This window comes from Panicum virgatum, chromosome 7N (assembly GCF_016808335.1).
Source record: "Panicum virgatum strain AP13 chromosome 7N, P.virgatum_v5, whole genome shotgun sequence".
NCBI classification, from domain to species: Eukaryota; Viridiplantae; Streptophyta; class Magnoliopsida; order Poales; family Poaceae; genus Panicum; species Panicum virgatum.
In genome coordinates, this window is record NC_053151.1 from 28424873 (window position 1) to 28450571 (window position 25699).

Genomic DNA, 25699 nt, shown 5'->3' on the forward strand with positions numbered 1-25699 from the left:
AGTTGCTTGTGCTTCGTGTTCCTGAATCTGTTCGGAATCAATGCTTCGCAGTTCATCTGTACTTCTCTAACCTTCATCTGATTCCTGGAAATTCTTTCATCTGGCGGACCTGATCCCCGAAGTTGGGAAGAGTTTTTTTTTTTTTGAAGGAAGTTGGGAACAGTACTTGATTCTACGAAAATAATGAAAGGTAATGCACTCAACGGCAGATATTTTCTCCTGTATCGTTGTCACATTGTTTGTTAAAGGAAAACGACGCACATCAGTGCAGGACATGATGTTGTCCAGTCGCTCACTGTTACTACCAGGAAGAAGAAAAAAAGCGTTTACGGAAAAGTTTAGTGGTCGATGTTGTACGCTAATGACATGTCTAGTGCACCTGACGGTTGATCAGAGTAGTACTACATTTTATTGCGCCATTTCGTCGGCCGGCAGAGGCAGGCGCCGATCACCGGAGCGCGACCGCGGCGAGGCAGGTGAGCACGACGGCGGCGCTGACGGCGGAGCAGCACAGGTCCACGAGCGCCTCCCGCCGCGCCTTGCTCTCCTTCCTCCCCTTCTTGCGCCTGACGAACTCCTGGTACCGCCTCTTGGCCTCCTCCGGCTCCCGCTCCCGTCCCCTCCTGGGCGCCTCCATCGCCGCGGCGAGGAGCCGCAGCGTGCCCTCGCCGCTGACCGCGGCGCCGTCGGCGTCCTCGACGGCGAGGGCGACCTCGGTGACGTGGCCGGACCCCTCGGCGCAGGCCACGGTGGCCTCGAACTTGCACCCGCCCAGCACAACCGCGAAGCGCACCAGCGTCTCGCCCGTGTACCAGTGCCGGTCCACGGACACCGGGCGCCGGCTGGAGACGTTCACCGCCCGGCCCCGCGCCGGGTCCGCGACCACCCAGCTCAGCCGCAGCTCCGCGGGGGCGAGCGCGGGCGCGGCCGCCGGCGCCGGCGGCCTCTTGCGCTCGACGGCCTCGACGCGGAACGGCGAGCAGAGGAACCACGGCGACGACGCGGGCGTCGCCACGACGCGGGACAGCAGCGGCGCGCCCCCGCAGTAGACGTCCACCGCGGAGACCAGCTCGCCGGGGACGGGCGGCCGGAGCTCGCCAGCGGGCGCGGCCCCCGGGGACGACGGGAACGGGGAGGCGTCGGCGAAGAGCCGGCGCGGCGGGATCGCGGCGGCGAGGGGGCGGGCGCCCGGCAGCGCGAGCGACGGCCACTCGGCGAGGCAGAGCGAGCGCCACGTCTCCGGGTCCGCGGCGAGCGCGCGGAGCCCCGCCGTGACGCAGCTGGCGGCGGCCAGCGACCGCCCGTCCAGGCGCCGCAGCGCGCAGCCCAGCACGTCGGCGTGCAGCAGGTCCTCTACCGTGGTGGTCGCCATGCCCCCGGCCACTCGCGTTGCGACCCTGCTCGTCTGTTCCCGCTTGGAATCTCTTCTACTTGTTCAGGTAAAACTCGGGGCCTATGGCGAGGGACTGGACACGACGATTTAGCCGCGCGGGCTTTATATTATATATATAAACGCACGCGGGGCAGTGTAGTAGTTGACCCCGATCAAAGGCAGCTCGCTGCGGCACTCTGACGACCATCGCGTCGCCTCATTTACTGCTGCTGCTCCTGGGCCCGGGCGCCTCCGACGCGACTCCCGGTGCCCTGGCGCGCAGTTGATCGCGTGGCACTCCGGCGCGTGCCGACCTGCCGTGGCGTCGACGGGAACCGGCGCACGCGGGCTCGGACGTACAGCGCCCCCGCGCTGGGGCCGCGCGCGTTCCCCGCTCGGCGCTAGCCGTCCTCCTCGCGCGCCCGCGCCCGCGCCCGGACAGGGTACACCTGCTGGCCGTGGGTGGGGGCGGGGGCGCCGCGTGGTCGCGTCTCGCGCGTTCGCAGTTCGCACCGTACGGAGCTAGGGGGCGCTCGGCACACCCCCACCCCACCACCCCGCGGTTTCTCCACGCGCGCCGGCGCCAGCCGGAACGTTCGGGCGGTGCCTGTGGGCGCGGCGCCCGGGCGGAGCCACGGCACGGGCGTCAGTGTACTACGGCCATGTTGGATTGGATTCCCCCGTCCGTCTCCGACGAAGAAAAACGGGGTCGCGGTCGCGATCCTTCTTCTCGCGGGCGCCTACGCCACCATCGGGGGCTAGCTAGTCGTGCAGGAGCCGTGAGCCACAGCCATCGCCGGTCGCCGGGGCGGGGGGCGTAATTGCGCTAGTAGGCCGTCGTTTTCGCGAGCGGCCATCGTCCGGCCCTTTTCAAAACAAAAAAAAGTGCTGCACCGGCCGTTTAGGGCTCTGTTTGGATGAGAGTAGCACAGGTAGTACAAAAATTTTGATCAATAATTAGAAATACTAAATAAAGGTAATTTACAAAACTAACTCCACAGCCCCATACGACTTCGCGAGACGAACCTAATGAGGCCTTTGACCGTACGATTAGAGGATAGTTACTGTAGTATCACTGTAGTCAATCATCGATTAATTACTATCATTAGATTCATCGTGAAAAGTTACACCCATCCGTGAAAAGATTTTGCAAATAAACTTCGTTTAGTGCTCCATGCATATAAGATTCTTTTCTCGAGAATTATGTGTTATGCTATGCTAGGGAAAAACAAATAGGGCCTAGAGCAAGGGCAGAGGGGGGCAACTCCTTTCATGTCATATAGAGACACCACTTAGAGACATATACTATAATAATTTGTTTTTTAGATGGTCTCGAAGTATAGGAATGTTAATTTTTTACATACAAAATAAATGAAATATCATGAAATACGTGCGCAATAGACAGGTTAGGCTCCAAAAATCGACTCTTGTGCTTTGTTTCTCGTGCTGGAGGCATCTCTTACGTAAGAGCCTATGACACTCTTTCATCTCATTTCTCTCTCATCAATATAGAACTATTGCTGACATAGACGGACTAATAAATCCTTATTGTACCTGTCTCCAATCTACTGTGCAATCGCAGGCCAAAGTGTTCAACTAGCCTGCACGCTTTCAAAAGGGCGTCGACGCGTGTGCTTCGTGTCAACGTGCATGCTGCCGCCCCCGGCCACGTGCCGAGAAGCTATCTAGCTTGTGGCCTTGTGGGTGCTGGCGGGACCCCGGGGGTGGGGCTACTACTGTACGGTTCGCGTACGGTACGATCCAATCTCGAACGGAGTTTATGGGCGCGTTTAGTTTAAATTTTTTTTGGAAAACTACTGTAGTAATTTCAACCGAAGATTAGAAGAACTAAATATGATCTAATTATAAATCTAATTACACGGATGGACGGGAAATTACGAGACGAATCTATTAAACTTAATTAATCTATTATTAGAGATTGATTACTGTAGCACGACATTGTCTAATCATTGCATAATTATGTTCATTAGATTTGTCTCGCGATTTTGCACGGGAATTGTGGAATGGGTTTTGTCAGTTATCCACATTTAATACTCTTAATTAGTGGTTAAATATTTAAAATTACTGTAGCGCACAAAAAATTTTGGGAGCTAAACGGGCCTATGGATCACGCATCCTGTTGGTTTCCGCGAGATGAGGCAGCGTGACGGTCTGCCGTTCCATGTAGCTGTCAGACTAGTGAGCCGGAGGAAGACTCATCAAAAAAAAAAAAAAAAACTGGGCTAGCATTATATTACTGACTGCATTGCGATTGTACTAGGAGTTCCTGTATCCTGTGACTACCAGTACCATCGTTTCTACCGACCTTTTTTTTATCCATGTAATCTTTCCCTTAATCAGGCAGTGGTGTGTGGAGCATGGCTGCAGCATGCAGCCTCTGCCAGGACTGGCAGAGGAACAGGAACTGGAGATTGGTCAAACCTTCTACTGGTTCCAGATCTGCCTGCCAATTTTTTTTGAAAATACGCCTGGCACGGATAATAATAAAAAGAGAAAATAGTTATTAACTATTTCCTCGTTTTATTATCCTCAGATTAGTTCAGGCATCAGGGTTGCATAAAAAGAGGAAATGAAACAGTCTGGGTCGCTGGGAACACAACATCCATGTCTAGGCGAAATTCTTATAGAGCGCGCGTGCGCCACCAGGCATCGCAGCGAACGGCAGTCACTTTCCTATTCCACTTCGTATTCTTTAGTATTCTAGATACCGATTCGGATTCCATCTCATTTTTAAAAACTCCAACGCATTTTTTATTCCCCTTTTCCCGTGCCTTCAACCTCAAGATGCAAGCGGAAGGAGATCCAATCACCAGATTCTCTAGGGAGATGGGGCGGCGAATCACCGGACGACGAGGAGGGCAGCCGTGTCGATCTCGTCGTCATGCCCGCAGTTGCCGTGCGATTCATCTGCGCAGAGGGGCAGTATGTCAGAGACGAGGAGGGCTGCCGCTCCCAAGCTCGCTGCCTCGTCGTTTCGACTGCATCGAGGCGCAGTACGCCAGAGAAGAGAAGAGAATGCGCGCCGAGTTCGCTGCGCCATTCGTTTCGCCTGCATCGTGGAGAAGTTCGCCGCAGACGAGGAGGCAGCTGCGCCGAGGTCGCGGCTCCATAGCTTCACCGGCATTGAAATGGATCGAAGGGGACCGACGACGAGGTGGAAGGGGATCGCACTTGTCTTCACCATTGCTTTTTGGCAGTGAACTACTGGAGAATTGATCCTACTCTTGTCAACATCAACCACGACTACCATTGTTTTTTTTTTTGAAGTTCACGACTACCATTGTTGAACCTTCAATTCAAGTAACTGCAGCTAGTTGCATCGCCCCATCTGCCCCCGAAGACCATGGCATCTTCCTCCTAGGTAGCACCACAACACCAACATCCTATATGTCTCAAATTTTGGAACTGTTTTGCAATTATATGTCAAGAGTAGGTATCCTGTAAAGTTTTGCATATAGTAGTCAAAAGTTTGATTATATTCTATTTCAAAGAGTTGTGCGTACAAATTGAAAGTCAAGGATACTAGAGTTTTCAGTTATGTTTTTAGAATTTATTTAAACTACAAATGTAAAGTTTTGTACACCTAGTTAATAAGTTTTTAAAAATACTAATGTGGAATTTTTAGTTTAACTATATTTGTTAGAAAATTGGGAATTCTATAAAATTTTGAATATGTGCATTTAAAAGTAGGGATTCTAGAATTGTTTTTGTTAATATGTGGTCTTCAAGTTTTTTTATATTTTTTTTACAAAATGTTATGTATAGAACTTGAAATCTAAGGATGTGTAAATTTTTAAATCATGTAGTTGAAATTAATTGACCTACATATGTGAAGTTTTAAACATGTGGCTCATAAGCCTTAAAAGTATATATATATATATATATATATATATATATATATATATATATATATATATATATATATATATGAAATTTTTAAATATGTAAATTTTTTAAAGTTCCTGAAATTTGTAAGCAGTAAGTTCCTAAGTGTGGAGTGTAAAGTTTTGGCTCTAGGAGTATAATTTTTTAAATATACTAGTAGAAAGTTTCTAGATTCAATTTTATGGCTCATACCGTTTTTGTTTTGCATAGGAACAACTTTCTTATCATGAATGGGTCCATAAAGTTGTACTCTAGAGCCATGTACTCATTAGGTTGCTATAGTTTTAGAATGCAAAGTTTTAAAATAGATTTGGATCCAGAAGTTCAACATTTGAAATGCCCTTCTAGAAATTTTCTGGGTTAAATGCCCTTTACAATAAGAAATATAGAAATGAACAAACCTTTCAAGTATTGAGATCTAATAGTCTAAAATATTGAATCTATGGGCACAAAGTATTAGTCCGGGAGTACACAGTTTGAAATGAACCACTAGAAAGTTCCAACTATTTAGATTGTAAAGTTTTAAAATACAAAAATTAGGATCTGAGAAGACAAACTTTTACAACATGCTAACTGAAATTTTCTTAATTCAGAGGGCAAAGTTTGGAGTTTTTTTTAGTAAATAGTTTTAACTAGTGACTTGTCTTCAAATACCCTGAATTCGAAGTGCAAACTTATTGACTTTAGAGTTCAAATATTTTTTTATTTGTCTAGAAAGTTTTCATGTACAGTTTTTTAAATCTGTTTGTAAAAAGTTTTAAATATCCATATATAAAGTTTTTTATTTACAGGAGTTTTAGAGTTTACTGTGTTGCTGATTACTTATATTTTTTCTTCTAGTTTGTAGTACTGATAATAAGGAGGTACTTCACAAAAATTTGTGAATATTGAGAATAGCATTCATAAGATCTACAACCAAATTGGTGTGATAAACAGAATGTGCTGGTATGAAGTTCCTAAATTTTAGAATGTAAACTTCTTGGAATTCTAAAATTTTAGAGTTGAGTGTACAAAGTTTACATTGTTATAGTCTAAAGTTTATAAGTTTACATAGGTATAGTCTAAAGTTTATATTCAGGAGTGCAAAGTAATATGAATCATAAAGTTCCTAATATAGATTGCAAAGTTTTGGATCTAGGAGTACAAAGTTTGAAATGTGTTTGCAAAAATTTAATGATAAAATTTCTGCCAATAACTTGACCTCAAATTTTTTAAATCCCTAGCACAAAGTTTAAAGAGTTTGGGACCATCATGTCACTTCTACTAATAAAAATGATATTTGATGAAGAATATGGACACGTTGTTTATTCTATATTGGAAAATGACAACCAATCAGTTTCTTTTTATGTATCCTCTATACGCCTAAACATGAGATATTGGAGAATTATTCTACATCTTTTTTTATCAAATCTTGTGACTTTTTTGTTTCTATTTTTTATTCTTTTTTTACTACTTCTACATGTATATGTATGTGAAATCCCCGCCCATTCACTCACCCACTCACCCGCTGTCCCAAAAATGAAAAAATAAAATAAAATAGAAGGTAGAGTAGAGCATGCAACTAGAGATGTCAGGATGTACTTGTTACTGGAGAAGTCAAATGCTTGTTCGTTATTACTGCTGCCATTGCACGTGCCCTGCTTCCTATATGTAGCGCTCGTTCGCTGCATGATTGTTGTGGCGCACGATCGCCAAATAGCAGCCCCGCTGTCTAGGTGTTGCGTACATACTGGTTGTACGTAAACATCCCAGTCCGATCCGGTGCCCTGGCCGGCCATCACAGGCTCCCTAATCAGGCCTCGTAGAAAACCAATCAAGTACTCCCCCGTCCACAAAAAAAAGAATATAAATTTCACTTCAACCCTAAACCCTAAGAGTCAAACACTTTTAAGTTTAACTAAATTTATACAAAAAATTACTAATATTTGTGTCTCCGCATTGATATAGTATAGAAATATATTACATAATTAATTTAAAAATACTTATGTTGTAATATATATATTTGTACTAGTTTGTATAAATTTAGTCAAAATTGAAATTGTTTGACTCATCGGGAAACACGAGATTTACATTTTTTTTGGACGGAGGGAGTATATCGACGTACACAAATGACCCCACACACGAATAAGTACAGGAGGCTGGTACGTGGACACGTGTGGCGCCGTTTCGTTCATACACGTCTTGTTGTGACCCTCAGATCCTGCAAGCATGCACGAACAGATCCGTCACGGGAATGCACACGCGCCGTTCCGTTTCTGAGATGAAGGATCTCGGTGGATCACCGCATTCTGAGCTGACGAGCTGGTGGTTAGTGGGAGCAATCTGCGCGCTTGCTCCTCCTGGTTTCCTGTCTGAATCAGGGTTGGTGCGCCATGGCTGGCGCTGCTCGTATCTTTCAGCCGGGATCTCGTGTGGTGCCGGCCCGTCATGGGAGAAACAGAAACGTCTCGACATCCACGGGTGAAATCTCGGCACCTTGCTTCTCCTCCGAGCCTCGTCAGGAACTCCGGATGCGGATTGCCTGGGAGCTCTGCAACTGGACAGAGAAATGCCGCTTCTACCTGTAGGACAGGGACGTCAGGCTTAGGCCAAGGACCCACGGCACCCTACGTGGAAAAACCTCCGGCAAGTTGCAATAGCTACAAAAAAAAGAGCAGCTGGCGAGCTGGATTGTATCACACCACGAGCACGAGGTGCCTTGCCGCACTTGTACAGTACCAGGACTCTCTGCCCTCCTCGCTACACTTGTTCCCATCCCAGCCCTTGCTTGTTCTATATGCTTCGTTCAGTGAATCAGGCAGCGGCAGCGCGCTAGCGGAGGCGTCCGAGTCCGAGTGAACTTTGACAGACGGACACAGGCCGCCGACCTTTCAGTATCGTCGTCGTCGTAGCCCTCGTGATCGCAATACCCTTTTTCTTTTGGCTTCTCTCTTCTCCGTCACCGTCTTCCCTTTTCTTTTTCTCCCGCTCGCGCCTGAAGAACTGCTTCCCTTCCTTTGCGGCACCAGCAACTGATCAAAATCAGTTTGGACAGTAGACACGCATCTGCCTCGCCACCCTCTGGACGTAGGGACGCAGACCCCGGCACTGTGAACTGTGCCGTTTGGACTGGACTGGGCAGGGACGGAGTTTGACGCCGGGCCACCTCCCCGTTGTCCCTGTAAGGCGAAGGCGAAGCGTTCGGTGACACAGAAGAAGCTCAGCTCAGGCAAGCTGCACCGGTTCATCGTCGTTTCCTTTCGCGAAAGGACCTGCCACGGAAATCTGGAAGGAAGATCGCGTTGGACGCAAGCGCGAGTGCACACCAGCTATCGAAAGGACATGTCCGAGAGATGAATCCAAGCGTGGAATGAGCTCCGCTTGCTGTCTGGTCTCGCGCGCACGCCAGGTCGGCAAGCCGCAAGCTCCACCGGTTGGCGATTGGCTCGCCTCGCGGGTTTCTCCAACTCCCGTCAAGTGCCGGGGCCCGGAGCAGCAGGACGCTGTGCGCGGGCATGCACGCATCCGGAATCCTCGATCAAACCCTGTACTGCACTGCACACCGTTTGTTTGTTTGCCATCAGTTGCGGTGCTGTGCAACGAGGAAATTGGGAAATTGCGGTTGGGTGCCGCGCGCGAGGCCCCCCGAGTTCCAGTTCAACTTTGAATTCTTCCGCCTCTGTGGACCAATGCATGTACCGACTCTGAAGCAGCCGGATTTTTTTTTCCGCGGTGTTTGCTTGGCTGGTGCAGTACTGTTGACCGGCTGGTAGCTGGTGGCTAGTGCTGATTTAGTATGAGAGAACAGTATAGCTGATTGGTTGGCTGACAAACCAAACGAACACAGCATGTGTAGTGTAGAAAGACAGATTTTTTTTCGTCTGCAGTAGCGCAGCACGTGGCATCCAGATAGATCTTTTTTTATTTCTTCTTTTATTACCAACCGTGTAGTGTAGGAACAGGAACAGGATCAGAGGAGGACACCTTCCCAGTCCGGCCCGTCATCTGCTGTACACCAAAACATATTAATTCCGGCCTGCAGAAAGCCCATGATCTCCGTGACGGAAGGCCCACGATCGGTTCCACGCGCGCGACATAACATCTCTTATCCAGACATTATCCAAGTGGAGCGCTCCCATAGGTCCCCCGCCCACCCTTGAATCTATTCCATCCACTGCAAGTGATCCACGTCAGCCGAGCCCCCACAACAATCCGCGCGGCCTCATCTCCGCCTCTCGACCGGCTCCGGCGATCCGCCCGACTCCGCGGCCGCCCGCCGCAAAATAAGAGCGCGCCGGGCGCTCGGTCGACGCCGCACCCGCGCAGCGCGAACCAGCGACAGAGATCGACATGGCCGCCGCCGCCTCCTCCTCCGCCGTCCCCGGCCTCGCCGGCGCCGCCCTCGCCAGCCGGCCGGCATTCTCCACCAGTATGCGTCCCGTTTAGTTTCTTCCTTAGCTTGCACTGCAGCTCAAGGACTATAATGTTGAGGTTATGATCCTTAAGAGTAGTAATGTGTAATGCTCGGTCGATCGTCAGGCTTCGTGCGGGGCGGGCGGGTGTCGGCGAGGAACCCGCTGATGACGAGGAACCTGGAGAGGAACGGCAGGATCACCTGCATGACGTGAGTTGTTCCTGGCTTAGCTTTGTCGCCCAAGAGTAGCGGCGCTGATGTGGCGGGCCGGGCTCTGTGAAATGGTGAAATCGTTGCTGAAAATAATAGTCCATGCTGCTTGTCGTCTGCAGGTTCCCCCGGGACTGGCTGCGGAGGGACCTGAGCGTGATCGGCTTCGGGCTCATCGGGTGGATCGCCCCCTCCAGCATCCCGGTCATCAACGGCAATAGCCTCACGGGGCTCTTCTTCTCCAGCATCGGGCAGGAGCTCGCCCACTTCCCCACGCCCCCGCCCGTCACCTCCCAGTTCTGGTGAGCGAGAGATATCCAGAGTTCCAGACTCACACCACTCGCTAGCTCGATCGCACGGTGATCCGATCGATCCGCTTGTTGGCCACTGCCCGCATGCAGCGGCGGCGGCAGCATGCGTTGATGAAACTATTAATTGCAACTGACAGACGAACACCAACACGTTGCAGGCTGTGGCTGGTGACGTGGCACCTGGGTCTGTTCATCATGCTCACCTTCGGCCAGATCGGCTTCAAGGGCAGGACCGAGGACTACTTCGAGAAGTGAGAAGAAGCAAGCGGCTGAGCTCGACCTCGATCTGCTGTCCGCATTCCAACTTTGCTTTGCATAGGGCTCTGATCGATTTGGCTGAATTTATGTGTGGTGCTGCTTTTATGATGAGCTCAATGTACATCAATCGCCCCCCCCCCCTCCACGCTTGTGTTTAATTCGATGAATCTAGCTGCTAGTATATAGTAACTGGGAAAAATCTTTACGAAGTTTAATTTAAGCGACAGAAATTAAATGATAGAGAACTGTTCAGACAATTCGAATCACAAAGTGTGCAAACCAGAGATGTTTGCGGCGACTGGTGGCAACAAGTGGGTATACTTAAAATTGAGGATCTTGTGAAACTTGTCCAGAACCTCTCTAGGGTTAATCCTCCCAAATGTTTTCTTTTTTGGATAGCTAAATCTCACATGAGTGATTTGGAGGCTCTCATCGTTAGAATTTTCTTCTTCCCATCTACACCTCCTTCTCCAACTCCGGCGAGGTTAGAGTTCGGGGTTGCTGGGGCCGCTGTTCACCGCCGACCTTAGGAGCCTGGCGGTGGCGCGGTGGCCCGTCGGTGGTGGTGGGCACGGTGGTAGCGAGGCCGACGGCAGTGGCGCCACCGGCGTGGGCGGTGGAGGATAGTGGTCGAGCGGTACCAGGACGGGGGCGACGGCGATGGGTAGCAGCGGCGGGAGGGGCCGGTGCGGGGCGGGCTATGGTTGTGTTGTAGCTCTAGCGCAGCCCCAGCTTGCCCGCACCGGAGAGGCGGCGGCGTGGCTGGGTGGTGGCCGGCGCAAGGAAGAAGAAGGTGGGGGAAAGGGAGAAGGAAGAAGAAGAAGGTAGAAGGGATAAGGTAGGGAGAGAGTGGATGAATCTAAGCCATCCCTTTTAGATCCAATAACTTAGAAATTTGAGTGAGGAGAAGATTTATTTCACTCAAGTGATCAACACTACTAAAAAAATATTAACCGCGACCTTTAAAAATGACCTCAGAGGCGGGCAACAATTACAAACCGTTAATGCTAGTCATTAATCAAGGAGGGTTTATTTAAAGCAATCGCCTTAATCGATTAACCGAGGTGGGCACACAATAAGACAACTCATCTTGGCTGAATATCACCCTTTGTGTATATATACCATCTAGTTAGGGTTTCAGATCCTCCAACCCTATCTCCTCTTTCATGTGCGCCACCATTTTCCCCACTCACCTCCTCTCCGTCATTCCAGTTCTCCTCCTACGGTTCCCCATTTCTCTCCCCCCTCCGAACCCAGAACCCCAAACCCTAGCAGGCGGGGCCACCAAGCGCGCGACCGAGGCCGCCGCCGTCAGCGGCCGCCCCCCAGACCCACAGCCGCCCCCCGCGGTTGCGCCCGATGCCGGAGCGAGCGCTTCGGATCCTCCTCCTCGCCGCGGATTTGGTGGCAGCGTCGGCGCTCCGCCGATGGAGGCACGTGAATCCTCTTTGCGGCGGGGGACGGGGCGAGCGTGGCCGAGGCTGGCAGATCTAGCGGCGACGACGGATCCCATCCCCTTCTTCCCCACGGACGACAGTTTTGGCAGCCTGTGCGGGCGAGGCGGCGGGGCCAGATCCATTGACCTGGAGCGGTGGGTGGGCGGTAGGATGCGCTGCGGCGCCGGCGCCGGTGCAGCGATGGGCAGCCGACAGCAGTTGATGGGCTTGGCGGGCCTATGGATGGGCTTTCTATTTTTTTTATTCCATTTATCGACTGCGGGCACGGAAACCGCCTCGGTTATGGTCACGATTAACCGTGACCTTTGGTCCGAGGCGGTTGCAAATACCGTCTCGGTTAATGCTTTTTTATCCGCCTCGGTAAAGATTTTTGTAGTGGTGTAATATTGTACACCGTGTGTCGTTACTGAGATACACCCATTCCCAGTTTGTGATCTATGATGGATATTAGGTTAATCTAAGCGGCAGAGTACATCCGCCACCCTCTTCCAATGAACTTAGCAACTTCAATGGTAAAAGCACAATTAAATATTAAAAATGATCATGAGAGAAACAACGGATGTCCTTGGCCTTAAATAATGAAATTCTTTGAGAAAGCATGCAATAGTAAATCCAACATGCCTTTTTTTAAGACGGAATAGCTATTCGATCAATGGAATTGATAAATGCCGTGGACTACTATCGACAAGGTCATAGTCTCCTACTATTAGATACTACAAGTTGAGATTGTCAATAAACCTATTACTACTTTATCTAAAATGAAAAAAAATCATAACATCATCTTTTAAAAATTATATGACTACTTTTATCATAATAAGAATTGATCAATTCCCTGTCACATCAAAGGAAATATTGTTATTTAGAAGTACTAAATAAAATCTGTTTACAAAACTTTTTACACAGAGGAGTTGTAAATCACGAGACGAATCTATGAGCCTACTTAATCTATGATTTGCAATACTGATGCTACAGTAACCATCCACTGATGATAGAATAATATATTTCATTAGATTCGTCTCACGATTTACCATCCATCCATGTAAAAGGTTTTATAAATATATTTGACGATTTACCATCCATCCATGTAAAAAGTTTTATAAATATATTTTTTTCTAATACTTCTAAATTATAGTTTTTTAAAAAAAATTAGAGAGGAACTAAACATAGCCAAAGTTCTATGTAAAATTCTTAGGCAAATTCCAGAAAATGCCAAGCACCGAGGAGGCCCAAGCCCAAGCCCAACTCCCAACGAACACAGCCTTTTTTTCATTTTTATATTTAAAAATTAAAATTTAAAAAATATATGGCCGTTCCAAGAAATTTCAAAAATGGGCCCCTGTCGCCCATGGAGAGGGGCAGGGGGCGACAGGCCTTTTTTGTAAAAAAAATTTACAAACCGGTCCTCGGTCAGCGCGGCGCGGGGGCTCGGGGGGGGGGGGGGGGGGTCGTCCCCCAACGGGCGACAGGGGGCTGTCGCCCCCCTCGGGCGACAGGGTCCCCTCTATATAAGCCCTCCACCTCCATTCCCTACTCATTTCAGCCCAAAAATTCCACCAAATATCCAAAAAAGAGGGGTGAGGACAAGGGAAGCGGCGAAGCCCTGCCGGATTGCGCACTTGTGATCTACAAATAATTATATTTAACTTATGTATTTTTCGATTGATATTGTAGAGTAATTAAATTTAATTAATGCTATAGTAGAACCAATTTAAGTAGGAGTTTAAGGATACGCGTTTATTATTAGTTTAGTAAATTAAGACTATGCGTTTATTATTACAATTGCAGTACTATTAGAGACGTGTTTATAAATTAATTACGATTTAGAATAGAATTTCGCATATGCAGTATAGAATTTGAGTGTCATCACGTAGTTATGAATACTTAAATGTTGTAGTTGAAATCCATACTTAGTTTTTACGGATTATTGAATAAGGTAGTGAAGTAAAGAGTATAACTCGATAAGTATTCTGTGATACACAGATATGTCGAGCAAGATGCAGTTTCAAGTATTTTTTGGTGACTACAATATTTTGTATGGGCCAAATGGAGTAGATCTTTCTGCCTTTAAGTGCACATCTAGCGTCATAGATAAACCTCTGGAGAGGAGTTTTGGTTCCATATATAAGTGGCTGCAGCGTGGGTTCCGTGTTGATCCGGAAACACATGTGATGACCGTCCATTCTCTTGTTAATTGGGAAGTAGAAAGTGATTTATGGGAATTGATGATGATACACAACACTGATGACTGGAAGAGGTACATGCAAGCAGCTCTAGAGCGTGGGTGGCCTCTGGCCATTCTTGTTCAAACTCGGGAGAAGACACAAAATGAAATCCAACATGGTGCAGATCAAGCAACTCCGAGTATTCGAAGAGAGACCAACTATATTGAGCAAGATGAGTCAGAAGAGATAGAGAACCAAAACATCGGACCACAGGGTCTTGCTGATGAGGGGGAGAGGATACATAGCATCGTGGACGAGATGGAGGCAGAAGACCAAGCCGCAATGGAGATGGAAGAATATGAGGGCTCATCTGATGACGAGCAGTACTCATTGCCAAAAGAGGGGAAGGAACGTGATTTTGGCAATCGTGTCGTAGAAGACGTAAGAAATCAGGAGTGGGAGTACGGAGGGAATGAGGTAGTGCAAGGTGCAACATATCCAAACATTGAAGTCGTAAACATCAACAACCCCAAATTCAGTTTTGCACAAGAGTGACACAATATATGCAACAGAAGATAGAAAAAGCCAAACTACACCGCGTCATATCAACAGGTACAATGGAGCATAGATTTGAGGTTCTATACAAGGATAGAACTGGTCGTGGTATCCATAGAGATAGGGTGGTACAGGAGAGTTTGATTACAGTAGATGACAAAGCCTTCTGCTCCTGCATGAAGCCTAAGTTATTGCATTTGCCATGCTCGCATCTCATTGCGGCATATGCAGAGTCTGGGTTGCAGCCAGGAGTATTAGTTTCACCTTACTTCAGCAAGGAAGCAGCTGTATCGACCTGGGGACATGAGGTATACGGGATTGAAATAGTGGGACCTTTCATTCAGGATAATGAGGATAAGATGTTTATTCCTCATCCAGCCACTAAGAAAGGCAAAGGCCGCCGCCAGACACGTCGTATTCGGAATGGTATGGACGAGTCCGAGGCAAGCAAGGCACAAAAATATTGCAGCCAATGGAAGTGTCCTCAGAATGCACTTCACGATGCTGCTAACGCCGGTCCTTTCGGAAATCCCCGAGATGGAGCACCTCCTACGTTCAGACGACTATCGGCGAGAATTGCTCGTGGAAGGCACTCGGTGTCATGATCCACCAGTGTGCAGTTTGTAACTATATACTAATCGTAATATGTAGTAATCATATGTAGTAATCATGCGTCCAGTTTGTATGGAACATATCTGTACCTATGTGTCGTGGTGTGGCAAACCACAGCCGGGTGGCGGAATGCATCCGCCTAGGCCCAGAGGGTGAGTACTCGGGGGTTAGCTAGGACTAGTTCGATCTCCTGGAAGAATACGATGAACACAGCCGATTTAGAGTGGTTCGGGCCGCCGGAGCGTAATACCCTACGTCCACTGTGTGCTGTATTGCTTGAGTCTGGGTGAGCTTTTGTGCTCCAGAGTGCTTGTCCTGTGCAGCGAGCGTCTCCCCTTTATATCTCAAGGGAGGCGCGTACATGGCCGCTGGGTCCCCGACAGGTGGGCCCAATCAATGTAGTATAAAATAACGTACTGTTAATACATTATGGCGTTGCAGGCGGAGAAGATCTCATTCCTGGATTTCCTTGCCTGCCCGCGGGAATCCTCCGTCCAGCATATCCAAGCGCTGTCTTGTCGAAACGGCGCTAGGCGTAGCTTGTGGCGTCGCCTGCAGTGTAGCTGAACGGGCCGTGTAGCTTGTGGTGTAGGCGGCATGATGGAAAAGTGCCGTGCCGTCGTATCCAATTAATGCGGCAGACGGGCTCTGCGCGGTTATGGCGCAGGTGGCTGCACTGTGTTTCTCGGTAATACGCGGTCTACAGTGAGGCCTGACAAGGGCTGCCCCGCGTGCCGCGGCGGCAGAGCGCCTCAACTACCCACATTAAATGGGTGGGTGGGCGAGCCTTCCAGTGGAAGACCCGCACCCGCGCCCGTGCCTGCGGGACACATGGAGCCTCCGGACCCCCCCGGTGGTATGCTGGCCCTATGCGCGTGGGAGGTCCGGACAGACGCGGGGAGATCCCGGACCCCTATGGGGGTTCGGGCCCTCGGCCGTTGGCTCGGAGTTCTTAGGGACACGTGGCGTCTCCGGACCCGTCCCAGAGCTGGGAGCGGGTCCGGGGCCGTTGGCCCGGTGAGGTAGGAGCATGGCCCGTGGGGCCCAGCAGCTCCGCCCCTTATGGCGTAGTCGCGGATGACTATGCGAGTCCTGCCTTGCTGCAGTAGGAGTGGGTATCCCTGCTTCAGGGTACCGGCACTATGTATCAATCATGCGTCCAGTTTGTATCGAAACTATCTGTAATATATAAATATCGTGCGTCCAGTCACCTTAGACGAACTCGACAAGCTTACTCCAGACTCACCTGGCACGCACGGTGACCCCGATGTCTTGGGGTATTCACAGCTAGGAGGAGCACCACTTGGGATCTCTCAGCAGCAGACACCGCAGCCCCTTTTGCGTCCTGAGCGACAGGTGAGGTCTCCGGATCGTCACACCTACTCCGAGGGCCATGTCCGTGCACAGCAGAGGGCTAAGAGGGTCCGACGCCCTAGGTGTGGTTAGATATATCCGATGTTTGTATATCTGATGTTTATTTGTAATGAGATAGCTGTGGACCGCTTATTTGTACACTTCAACGTTCGCCTCTGATCACAAGTTGGTGCTTGAGGTGCTGCAGCATGACTTGACGAACCTCTTCCCTTTCCCTTTCTCTCTTTTCTGGATCTAGGTTCATATACAGGGGGAGGAACATCATGTGTTGCAGGCCATGGTTTGGGGGGCATGAAGTCATCCATGTCGTCATCCCAGTTAACACAATTTGGTGCTTTAGGTGCTGCAGTATGACTTGACGAACCTCCGGTCATCTGTTCTTGTGGAGGCCAAGTACTATCACCCGAAGATCTTCTCCACCTCCTTCGCCTAGTTTGCGGCATAAGTCCACCGAAGATACATACCAATTTACGGAAATTTGGTATCGATTTGTTAATCAATTCCGTGTCCTCGGGGTAATCTTAGCATATAATTAAACAATAATTTTACTATTTTATAAATATAGATTCCAAATGACGGATGGAATTAGAATTGAATAAGAGTTAACTTAATGTGCATCTCATACACCTCTGGCCGCATCCATATCTTACAAGAACTTTGTAAGAATCCAATGACATTAGGATGATTCGCTAGTTCACATACTCTCATGTATATATTCCGACATTCTAGCAGGTGTCCCTTTACATCTTGCGTTGTAATACCTCGAAATATTGTGAAATCTTTAAATTCTACTATTTTGGACAACACAATCTCTATCGTACCATCCGCTAATGGATTCAACTTCTTACTGATTAAAAGATATGTCATGATATCAAGTATTATACTAGATTTTTCTTCGGTCCATGAAAATCCTCCAGAATTGGAGGCAGCCATTGCCTTATGCTGTAATATCAATAATGTACTGTCATTATAAATTTACAATTCTATATTTCACTATCCAAAAATTAATTATATCCTCGAACTCGTACTTAAATTATTCTACTATAGCACTAATTGGAGGGGACCCTGTCGCCCGAGGGGAGCGACAGGCCCCCCTTGTCGCCCGTGGGGGGGCCGACCCCCGCCGCCGAGCCCCCGTGCCGCGCTGACCGAGGACCGGTTTGTAAATATTTTTTTACAAAAAAAGGCCTGTCGCCTCCTACCTGGGCGACAGGGGGCCTGTCGCCCTCTCCATGAGCGACAGGGAGCCATTTTTGAAATTTCTTGGAACGACCATATATTTTTAAAATTTTAATTTTTTTAAATATAAAAATGAAAAAAAAGGCACGAACACACCCACTCGAAAAGGCCGAAAGGCAAGGCAAGCGCAAATGCCACGACCGCCTGGTCACTACCTCCCCACTAGCCGGCGTAGCCGCATGACACCCGCCGCCGGACGGCCCTCACCTACGGTCGCCACCCTCCTCGGCCGCTGCCGCACCGCCTGCTGCGTCGCGCAGGTCCAATCCCGGATCGTCCTCCTCGGCCTCCACAACCACCAAGCCATCCTCGCCCGCTTCGCCGCCACCTGCACTGACCTCGCGTCCCCCTCCCCCATCGCCGCCGCCGCCAGCAGGCCATCCCCCGCGGTCGCCACCCTCCTCGGCCGCTGCCGCACGACTCGCTGCCTCGCCCAGCTCCACGCCCGCATCATCCGCCTTGGCCTCCACAACCACCACGCTCTCCTCGCCCGCTTCGCCGCTGCCTGCGACGCCCTCGAGTGCCCCTCCGTCACCGCCTCGTTCATCACCGCGCTTCCTGAATCCCACGCCGCCTCGCTTCGCCTCCGTAACGCCGTGCTTGCGTCCCTCGCTCGCCACGCTCCGCTCCACGCCGCGCTCGCGGAGTTCAACCTCCTCCTCCAACGAGGCGTGCGCCCCGACTCCTTTTCATTCCCTTGCCTCCTCCGCGCGTGCGCCCGCGCATCCTGCATCCCAGCCGGACGCGCCCTGCACGCCGCCGCCATCCGCCTCGGCGTCCACGCCGACCTCTTCGTCTGCACGGCGCTCATCCAGTTCTACGGGAGGTGCGGAACGGCCTGCGCGGCCCGGGCTCTATTTGATCAAATCGACATCCCCAGCGATGTTTCCTGGACCGCCATCATTGTGGCGTATGTCAACAATGGTGACATTGTCGCCGCCAGAGAGCTATTTGATAGAATGCCACAGCGGAACGTGGTGCACTGGAATGTTATGGTTGATGGGTATGTAAAGTGTGGGGACTTGGAGGGCGCAAGGAGGCTGTTTGATGAAATGCCTGACAGAAGTGCTATGGCATGCACATCGTTGATTGGTGGGTATGCAAAGTCAGGGAACTTGGAAGTTGCTAGATCGTTGTTTGATAAGTTAGAGGACCGGGATGTGTTCTCCTGGTCAGCGATGATATCAGGTTATGCGCAGAATGGTTACCCTGGAGAGGCACTGAGGATTTTCGATGAGTTCCAAAATCAAGGCATACGCCCAGACGAGCTTGTTGTTGTTGGTCTGATGTCAGCATGCTCCCAATTAGGTAACATCAGGTTGGCACGGTGGATTGAAGATTACATCGCAAAGTACTCGATAGATGTGAACAATGTCCATGTGTTGGCTGGTCTTGTGAACATGAATGCAAAGTGTGGGAACTTGGAGAGGGCTACTGTTTTATTTGAGTCAATGCCAGTTCGAGATGTGTTTTCATATTGTTCACTGATGCAAGGTCATTGCCTCCATGGTTCAGCTAATAAGGCTGTTGAACTTTTCTCTCGGATGCTTTTGGAGGGCCTTTCCCCTGATAATGCTGTGTTTACAGTTGTTTTAACAGCTTGCAGTCATGCTGGTCTAGTAGAAGAAGGGAAGAAGTTCTTTGATATGATGAAGAATGTGTACTTGATTGTGCCTTCTGGTGAGCATTATGCTTGCCTTGTCAGTCTTCTTGGACGCTGTGGGATGCTAAAAGAGGCATACGAGCTTATAATGTCTATGCCAGGGAAACCTCATCCTGGAGCATGGGGTGCACTGCTGGGTGGATGCAAGCTTCACAGTAACATTGAGCTTGGAAAAATCGCAGCAAAGAAGCTTTTTGAAATTGAACCAGATAATGCTGGAAATTATGTCTCTCTATCAAATATGTATGCTAACATCGACAGGTGGGGAGATGTTTCTGAACTTAGGGTTGAGATGACTGAAAGGAGGCTAACAAAAATTGCAGGTCGTACCTTAGTTTTGCACTGAAGCTGTGTTGATTAGAACGATGTATTTATCTTGACTTATGTTACTGGACCCCACTGGAACCTTAGGGGGCTGTGAATGAAGAAAAGAGACCTCATGACTGCTATGAATGGATGGAAAACAAGATATCATTACTGAAGTCATGCAGATGGTGGAAGTTAAGCATAAGCTGACATAGACAACATTCTGACCAACAGGCTGTTGTGTTAATAATAGGCAGGAGGCCACACTTAATTTGCTTAGTGTTCTCAGAGTTTCCTGCCAATTAAACGTTCTCAGAGCTGGGAGGATGGTTTGATTGCTGGTGAGACCTTCCACTGCTGCCACTGCTGATGAAATGATTTCCTGTGAGTGTTCCCTCCTGTTTAGTCTTTCCTTCTTCTTTTTTTCCCTGACTGCATCACTGCATCAAATTTTACCTGTTATATAATTCTATTCATCTAGTGTTTTTTTTTAGTGATTACTGGTGAACTCAGACTTCCAGCAAACAAACTGCTACTAGGGGTGATAATGGATCATGACCCTAATGGCCCCTTCAATCCAACTCAATCATCCTTAACTAAAAAAATATGTAAAATATGAGCCTGATCCTTAAAATTTATAGGCCCATTATCATCCCTAATTGCTACCGTTGATACGATGAAATGGTTGCTGGCATAGGACCACTTATCTAGGGATGCATGAGGGTATCCAATGGGTAGTACTGGGTCACTTAGTACATTTCCTTTTTCTTGCTTGGAATACTTTGTTTGAATTATTTTTGGTTTGACCCAGTGATCCACAAAAAGGAAAACTGCATCCCTACTTTTATCAGATGCTTGGATTAGTGTAACCTGTTAGTTGATACACAGCTCTCTTGCGTGTTCGAGAAAAAAAAAGTGTTAGTTATCTAAGGGCTCTTTTGAATAAGGAATCGCTCGTGAAACTTATCCTGTCCGATATGGTCTTGCCAAATTTCAGGATTGATGATTTGAGATTTTCTGGAAAAGGGTTACAAATTACATTAATGATTGGTAATTGCTTGGATGTGAAACCAACATATGCACTTGGTTTGTTTCCTGCTATATATCAAATCTTTAATTCTATTTGGCTTCCTGGAGGTATTCTAACGAGAAATGAGCCTGCTTGGCCATCTTGGGATCATTCCAGGTTAAGAAAACTAGCATGTTGTAGCATGTAAGCTTGACCCTGTAAGGATTATTGAAATACTAATTCTACAACTTTCTATATAATCCCCTTCGAACTGGCTTACCAATATTCATATTAGTTATCTATTCTGTTTTAAGTTTCTTCCTAGTACTCCCATTATTTCATTTATAGGGCATATTGGGATTTGAGAGGTCAAAATTTGTAAGCTTTGACTAATAGTTAAGTCAAAGTACATGCATGTCTTGTGTACAAAAGCTGCATCAGTAGATTAGGACTTCACAAATGCTTTAATAAGATATTGATTTTGGTATTAATAATAATAATATATTATTGGAGATTTAATGGTGAACGTATACTTTTAAATAGTTTCTAAAATCCTATTGATCCCTATAAAAGGAAACTGAGGGGTTTCAGCAATATAATTCTGTGGCCTGTAGTGTTTTTTTTACTTGCAGTAATACTTGCGATATGTGATAACAATTTAGAGTTAAGCTAAATCCATGTAACCAACAAAATAATCATTTCTTGTATCTTATAAAAGCAGAACATTGTAAATTATAGAAGTTCTATTAGTGGAGAAGTTATCAAGGAGACAAGGCAATATATTTTTTTCTCGAAAACAAGACACAAGACAACAAGGGTGATGCACCTTTCATATGTGGGTTATCAAAGCCTTTTTGTGTGCTACTATTATGCTCGTTGCAATTTCTCTACTACTTAAAACATTGGAGTTGGTGGTGATGGTGTGCCACCACCACTTTGCCCCTAAACTTCACCTTATTTACCCACCAACACCCTTAAGTCTGATTTTGCCATTTGTATTCCCTCTATGCCACCATTTTCAAATGAACTATCTATGCACATGTAATAGTTTGATTTGCTTCACCGTTGCAACGCACAGACAATTTTGCTACTGTTAAGAGTTATTGTAGGAAAGTAGGATGCGTATAATGTGGTCGATGTATTGCATTGAGTCCCTTGGGCGGGGTATATATAGAGTACATGGCTTGGAGGGCAAGTAGCCTCTCCTAGAGATTAAGGAAGGTTATCCCAGGATTACAATCAATCATAAACTAACCATATCCGGAGTTGCCTAATATACTCTAACACCCCCCCGCGGTCGTAGCGGTAGCAACACGAACGATCAGACTAGAGAATAATGGAGACGTATCCCCCCTGCAGTCGGAATGCCGGTGCGAAAGCTTTGACTGGAGACTCATGCAGATGATAGTCCTTTAGTGCCGTAGTAGCCGAAGTCGAGGTGGACGTGGTCGAAGCCGTGGAGGGGGCGCGGATCGAAGCGTCGTCGAGGTACTCGAGTACACAAACTCAGCAGCGTCTTGTCGAAGACAGCAGCAGGACGGTGCGGCAGATGACGATGGTAGACGGCACGGTTTGCGACTTAGGTCACGCTCAGGACAGGGGTGGCGACGACGCAGGTTGCAACAAGTGTCGCGCTCAGATCAGGGGTGGCGACGATGTCTTCCTTCAGGAACATCGACGGCGATGTCCGCGTGAGAACGGCTGGAGGCGCGGAGGCGGATCGAGCGCCTGCTTGACGAAGACCGGCGGCCAGTGGCGCCGCCGCCTGAAAAGGCGACGACACCGGTAGGGTGGCTTGATCACGAACGTCGTCGCTGCAGCCTGGAGGGCACGGCAACAACCTCGTCCTTCGGGAGTGTCGACGATGAACGGCGACGAACGGGAGGGCGACGCAAACCCGATCTTTGATCGGGAAAAAGAAAAGAAAAAACAGCAGCAGAGGACCATGGGTACAATCTCGGGTGCACATACCAGTTTCCCTCCCCTCCCTTATTTCTTCCCGATCGTGGTGAGCCACGTGCACAGAAAAAGAAAAGCAAAGGGCGGAGAGAGAAGGAGCCTGTAGAGACCCAATCCGATGCAGCAGATGCAGCACGGAGGTAGATGCAATCCGAGCGGCGCCTCTATTCGGCGGCGGCGCTGAGCACAGGGCCGGTAAGGGAGGGCGGAGGCCCCCACGGCGCTGCAACCCGCCGGCGACGATGGTGGAGCGGCGCGAGGGCGTGGTGGACGGGGCGGAGCGGGGTGGCCCCGTTGCAGCTCGTCCCGGCGGCCGATCTTGACGGGCGGCGCCGGAATCGACTGGCGGCACGGTAACCCGGCCTGATCTCGCGGCTCCAATGGCGCAGCGGCCTGGCGCACCTCGTACCTCCTCCTCAGCCGCGCGGTCGTACACAGGGAACGACGGCGCAGGAGGAGAGAGGGCCAGCACGGGGCCGCGCGCATGGGGGGAGTCAGCGTGGAAGGGGCGACGAGGGAGCCGACGAGATCGCATCACCACGGGAGGTAGGTCCTGCTGCTCGGCGACGCGACGGCGCGGTGGATCAGAGGGATCCGCGCGCTGATACTACGAGTGCGCAGCCCCCGGCGGAGATCGATCTCCCCGGGGGCGGCGCGACGGCAGTGGAAGTGGGGGCCTAGGTTGAAACCCTAACTCGTGATACCATGTAGGAAAGTAGAATGCGTATATTGTGGTCGATGTATTGCATTGAGCCCCTTGGGCGGGATATATATAGAGTACATGGCTTGGAGGGCAAGTAGCCTCTCCTAGAGATAAGGAAGGTTATCCCGGGATTACAGTCAATCCTAAACTAACCATATCCGGAGTTGCCTAATATACTCTAACAGTTACTCATAGCTGCCTGTATCCTAAATGTCCTACCGTCTTGCATGAACTGAGTGTCAAATTTGTTGTGCAGAGAACCCTCTCATCCTGTTATAATATCAAAATCAAACATTCAAACTTTAAACTTTGAACTGCACTGTGTTAAATTCTATCAAGTTATTTTTAGCTCTACCTGGCCTTTTGTATGAACTTTTTTTATAGTGAGCTGTTGAACACCATCTTCTCAAGTCAAAGAAAAACACATGTTCTTTTTGCATAGGGACATAGGCGTAGGAGAGTCTCGGTACCATGGTTCATTTATGGCTTGAACTTGAATAGCACCAGCGTCTAAATGAAATATATCGTTTCAGAAGTTCATTTACTATGTTATGGAGCTTCTGAACATGCATGCCTCAGTATAAATCCTGCATAGTCACTGTTGAGTTCAGTTGCACTTTCCAAACACAACTAGCACTGGAGTATTTCTTTTATGGTTTTTTTAATCTCTTGCAGGCTCCGTGGAAGATCAGGATGCTGTAGTACAAATATGGTCCTGATCAAGACATGAAGTTTTTTTTTTCCATTTGTTATGAAGGTACTTTTAATCTTGACCCTTAAGAATCAATAGAGAGTAGCTGTATTGCCTGTCAGTAGTACTGTTAAGGCAAATGCTTCTATATTCATCAATACATCATGCTTTTTTATTATTATTAACTTGACAAGGACAGAAACATGGTGTCTCTTCATTTTTGTTCAATATGCTTCCGTGGTCTGCATTTGCTACCGCAAATATTTGTCACCAAGCTGTAGTCACATTAACTTACACGTAGCATGATGGTGCAGCTATGCATAAACTTTTTTTTTTCTTGAACACGCAGGAGAACTGCACATCAATATATTAAGAAGAGTAAAAAAAGGGGGTAAAGAGCTCCAAAAAAAACAAAGAATGTTACAGGAATAAGGGTTTGTAACACACCCTTGGAGCACACACTAAGCTGTCTTACTGCCTAGCAATACTAAGGTAGGACCAGACCACTATCTCAAAAACAGCACTAGGAAGTAGGAGCCAGCCAGCCAGGGCAAGGAGATAAGACACTCTCGAGCCCCTGCTACAGACCACTGCTGAGCCTCCTCCCTGAAAGCCGATAAGACCCGGGTTAAACTAGGAGTCCCCCCATCAAAAACACAATAGTTACAATTCTTCCAAATTAGCCATGCTCCCAGGATAATGATGGAGTTAAACCCCTCTTTAACTTGACCAAAGAGCCTGCTGCCAGCTTCATCCCACCAGTCCACAAAAAATAGATTATCCATTTGTGGAGCAACAACTTTCAGCCCAAAGAGTTGCAGAATGAAAACGCAGGAGACCAGTAGGTGGTCTATTGTTTCACCAACCTGATCGCAGAGAGGAGTAGAGGACACTTTGGTGGGTGATTAAGCCCCCGACGAGCTAATCTTTCAGCCGTCCAACATCTATCATGAGCAACTGTCCACATAAAGAATTTGCACTTCCCTGGGGCCCAGCTCTTCCAAATTTTTTCCCAAGGATTGAAATGTGTGGCTCCAATAAATAAGGCCTCATATGCTGATTTAGTGGAGTACACTCCAGAAGTTGAGAACTTCCAAATATGTGTATCGTCCACCTCAGATTGCAGAACCACATTGGATAGGAGCTCCCATAGGTGAAGATATTCAATCAAAACAGGCACACTCAATGCACCTCTAATATCTGAAATCCATTTTCTACCAGTGATAGCATCATAGACAGACCTTTTTATTGCTCTTACTGCTATAGAATTGAACAAATGTGGCAGGACCTGTTGTAGGCTCTGACCAAATAGCCACTTATCTGTCCAAAAACGAGTATTTTATCCATTTCCTACCACTGTCTCAACAGCCAAAGCAAACAAGGCTTGAACTTGAGATTGAGCTTGGATGGGGAAGAAAGCCCAAGCTTTGTCTGGCTCTGTTTTCTGCAGCCACAGCCATGAGTTTCAGAGCCACCCCAGATTTTGAAGATTAGAGATACTGAGCCCCCCCAAATTCAG

At 48.5% G+C, this 25699-nt stretch overlaps 3 protein-coding genes across 4 annotated transcripts; 2 read left to right on the forward strand and 1 right to left on the reverse strand.

Annotated features, from left to right (window-relative positions):
• Positions 1-75: 75 nt before the first annotated feature.
• LOC120683589 (probable F-box protein At2g36090) lies at positions 76-1461 on the reverse strand. The gene has a single exon (XM_039965677.1). The coding sequence runs from the start codon at positions 1370-1372 to the stop codon at positions 449-451; it is 924 nt and encodes a 307-aa protein (XP_039821611.1). The 5' UTR covers positions 1373-1461; the 3' UTR covers positions 76-448.
• Positions 1462-9492: 8031 nt separating this feature from the next.
• LOC120682544 (photosystem I subunit O-like) lies at positions 9493-10707 on the forward strand. Its single transcript, XM_039964499.1, has 4 exons — positions 9493-9686; positions 9797-9881; positions 10004-10183; positions 10351-10707. The coding sequence occupies exons 1-4, from the start codon at positions 9608-9610 to the stop codon at positions 10445-10447; spliced, it is 441 nt and encodes a 146-aa protein (XP_039820433.1). The 5' UTR covers positions 9493-9607; the 3' UTR covers positions 10448-10707.
• A 7256-nt stretch (positions 10708-17963) lies between these two features.
• LOC120682956 (putative pentatricopeptide repeat-containing protein At5g37570) lies at positions 17964-24441 on the forward strand. Of its 2 annotated transcripts, none has more exons than XM_039964963.1 (2): positions 17964-20202; positions 24165-24441. In XM_039964963.1, exon 1 carries the CDS (start codon positions 17981-17983, stop codon positions 19856-19858), a length of 1878 nt encoding a protein of 625 aa, XP_039820897.1. In that variant the 5' UTR covers positions 17964-17980; the 3' UTR covers positions 19859-20202; positions 24165-24441. The 2 variants fall into 2 exon arrangements, with proteins under 2 accessions (XP_039820897.1, XP_039820898.1); XM_039964964.1 differs by having other exon boundaries at positions 17964-20159.
• The last annotated feature ends 1258 nt before the right edge of the window (positions 24442-25699 follow it).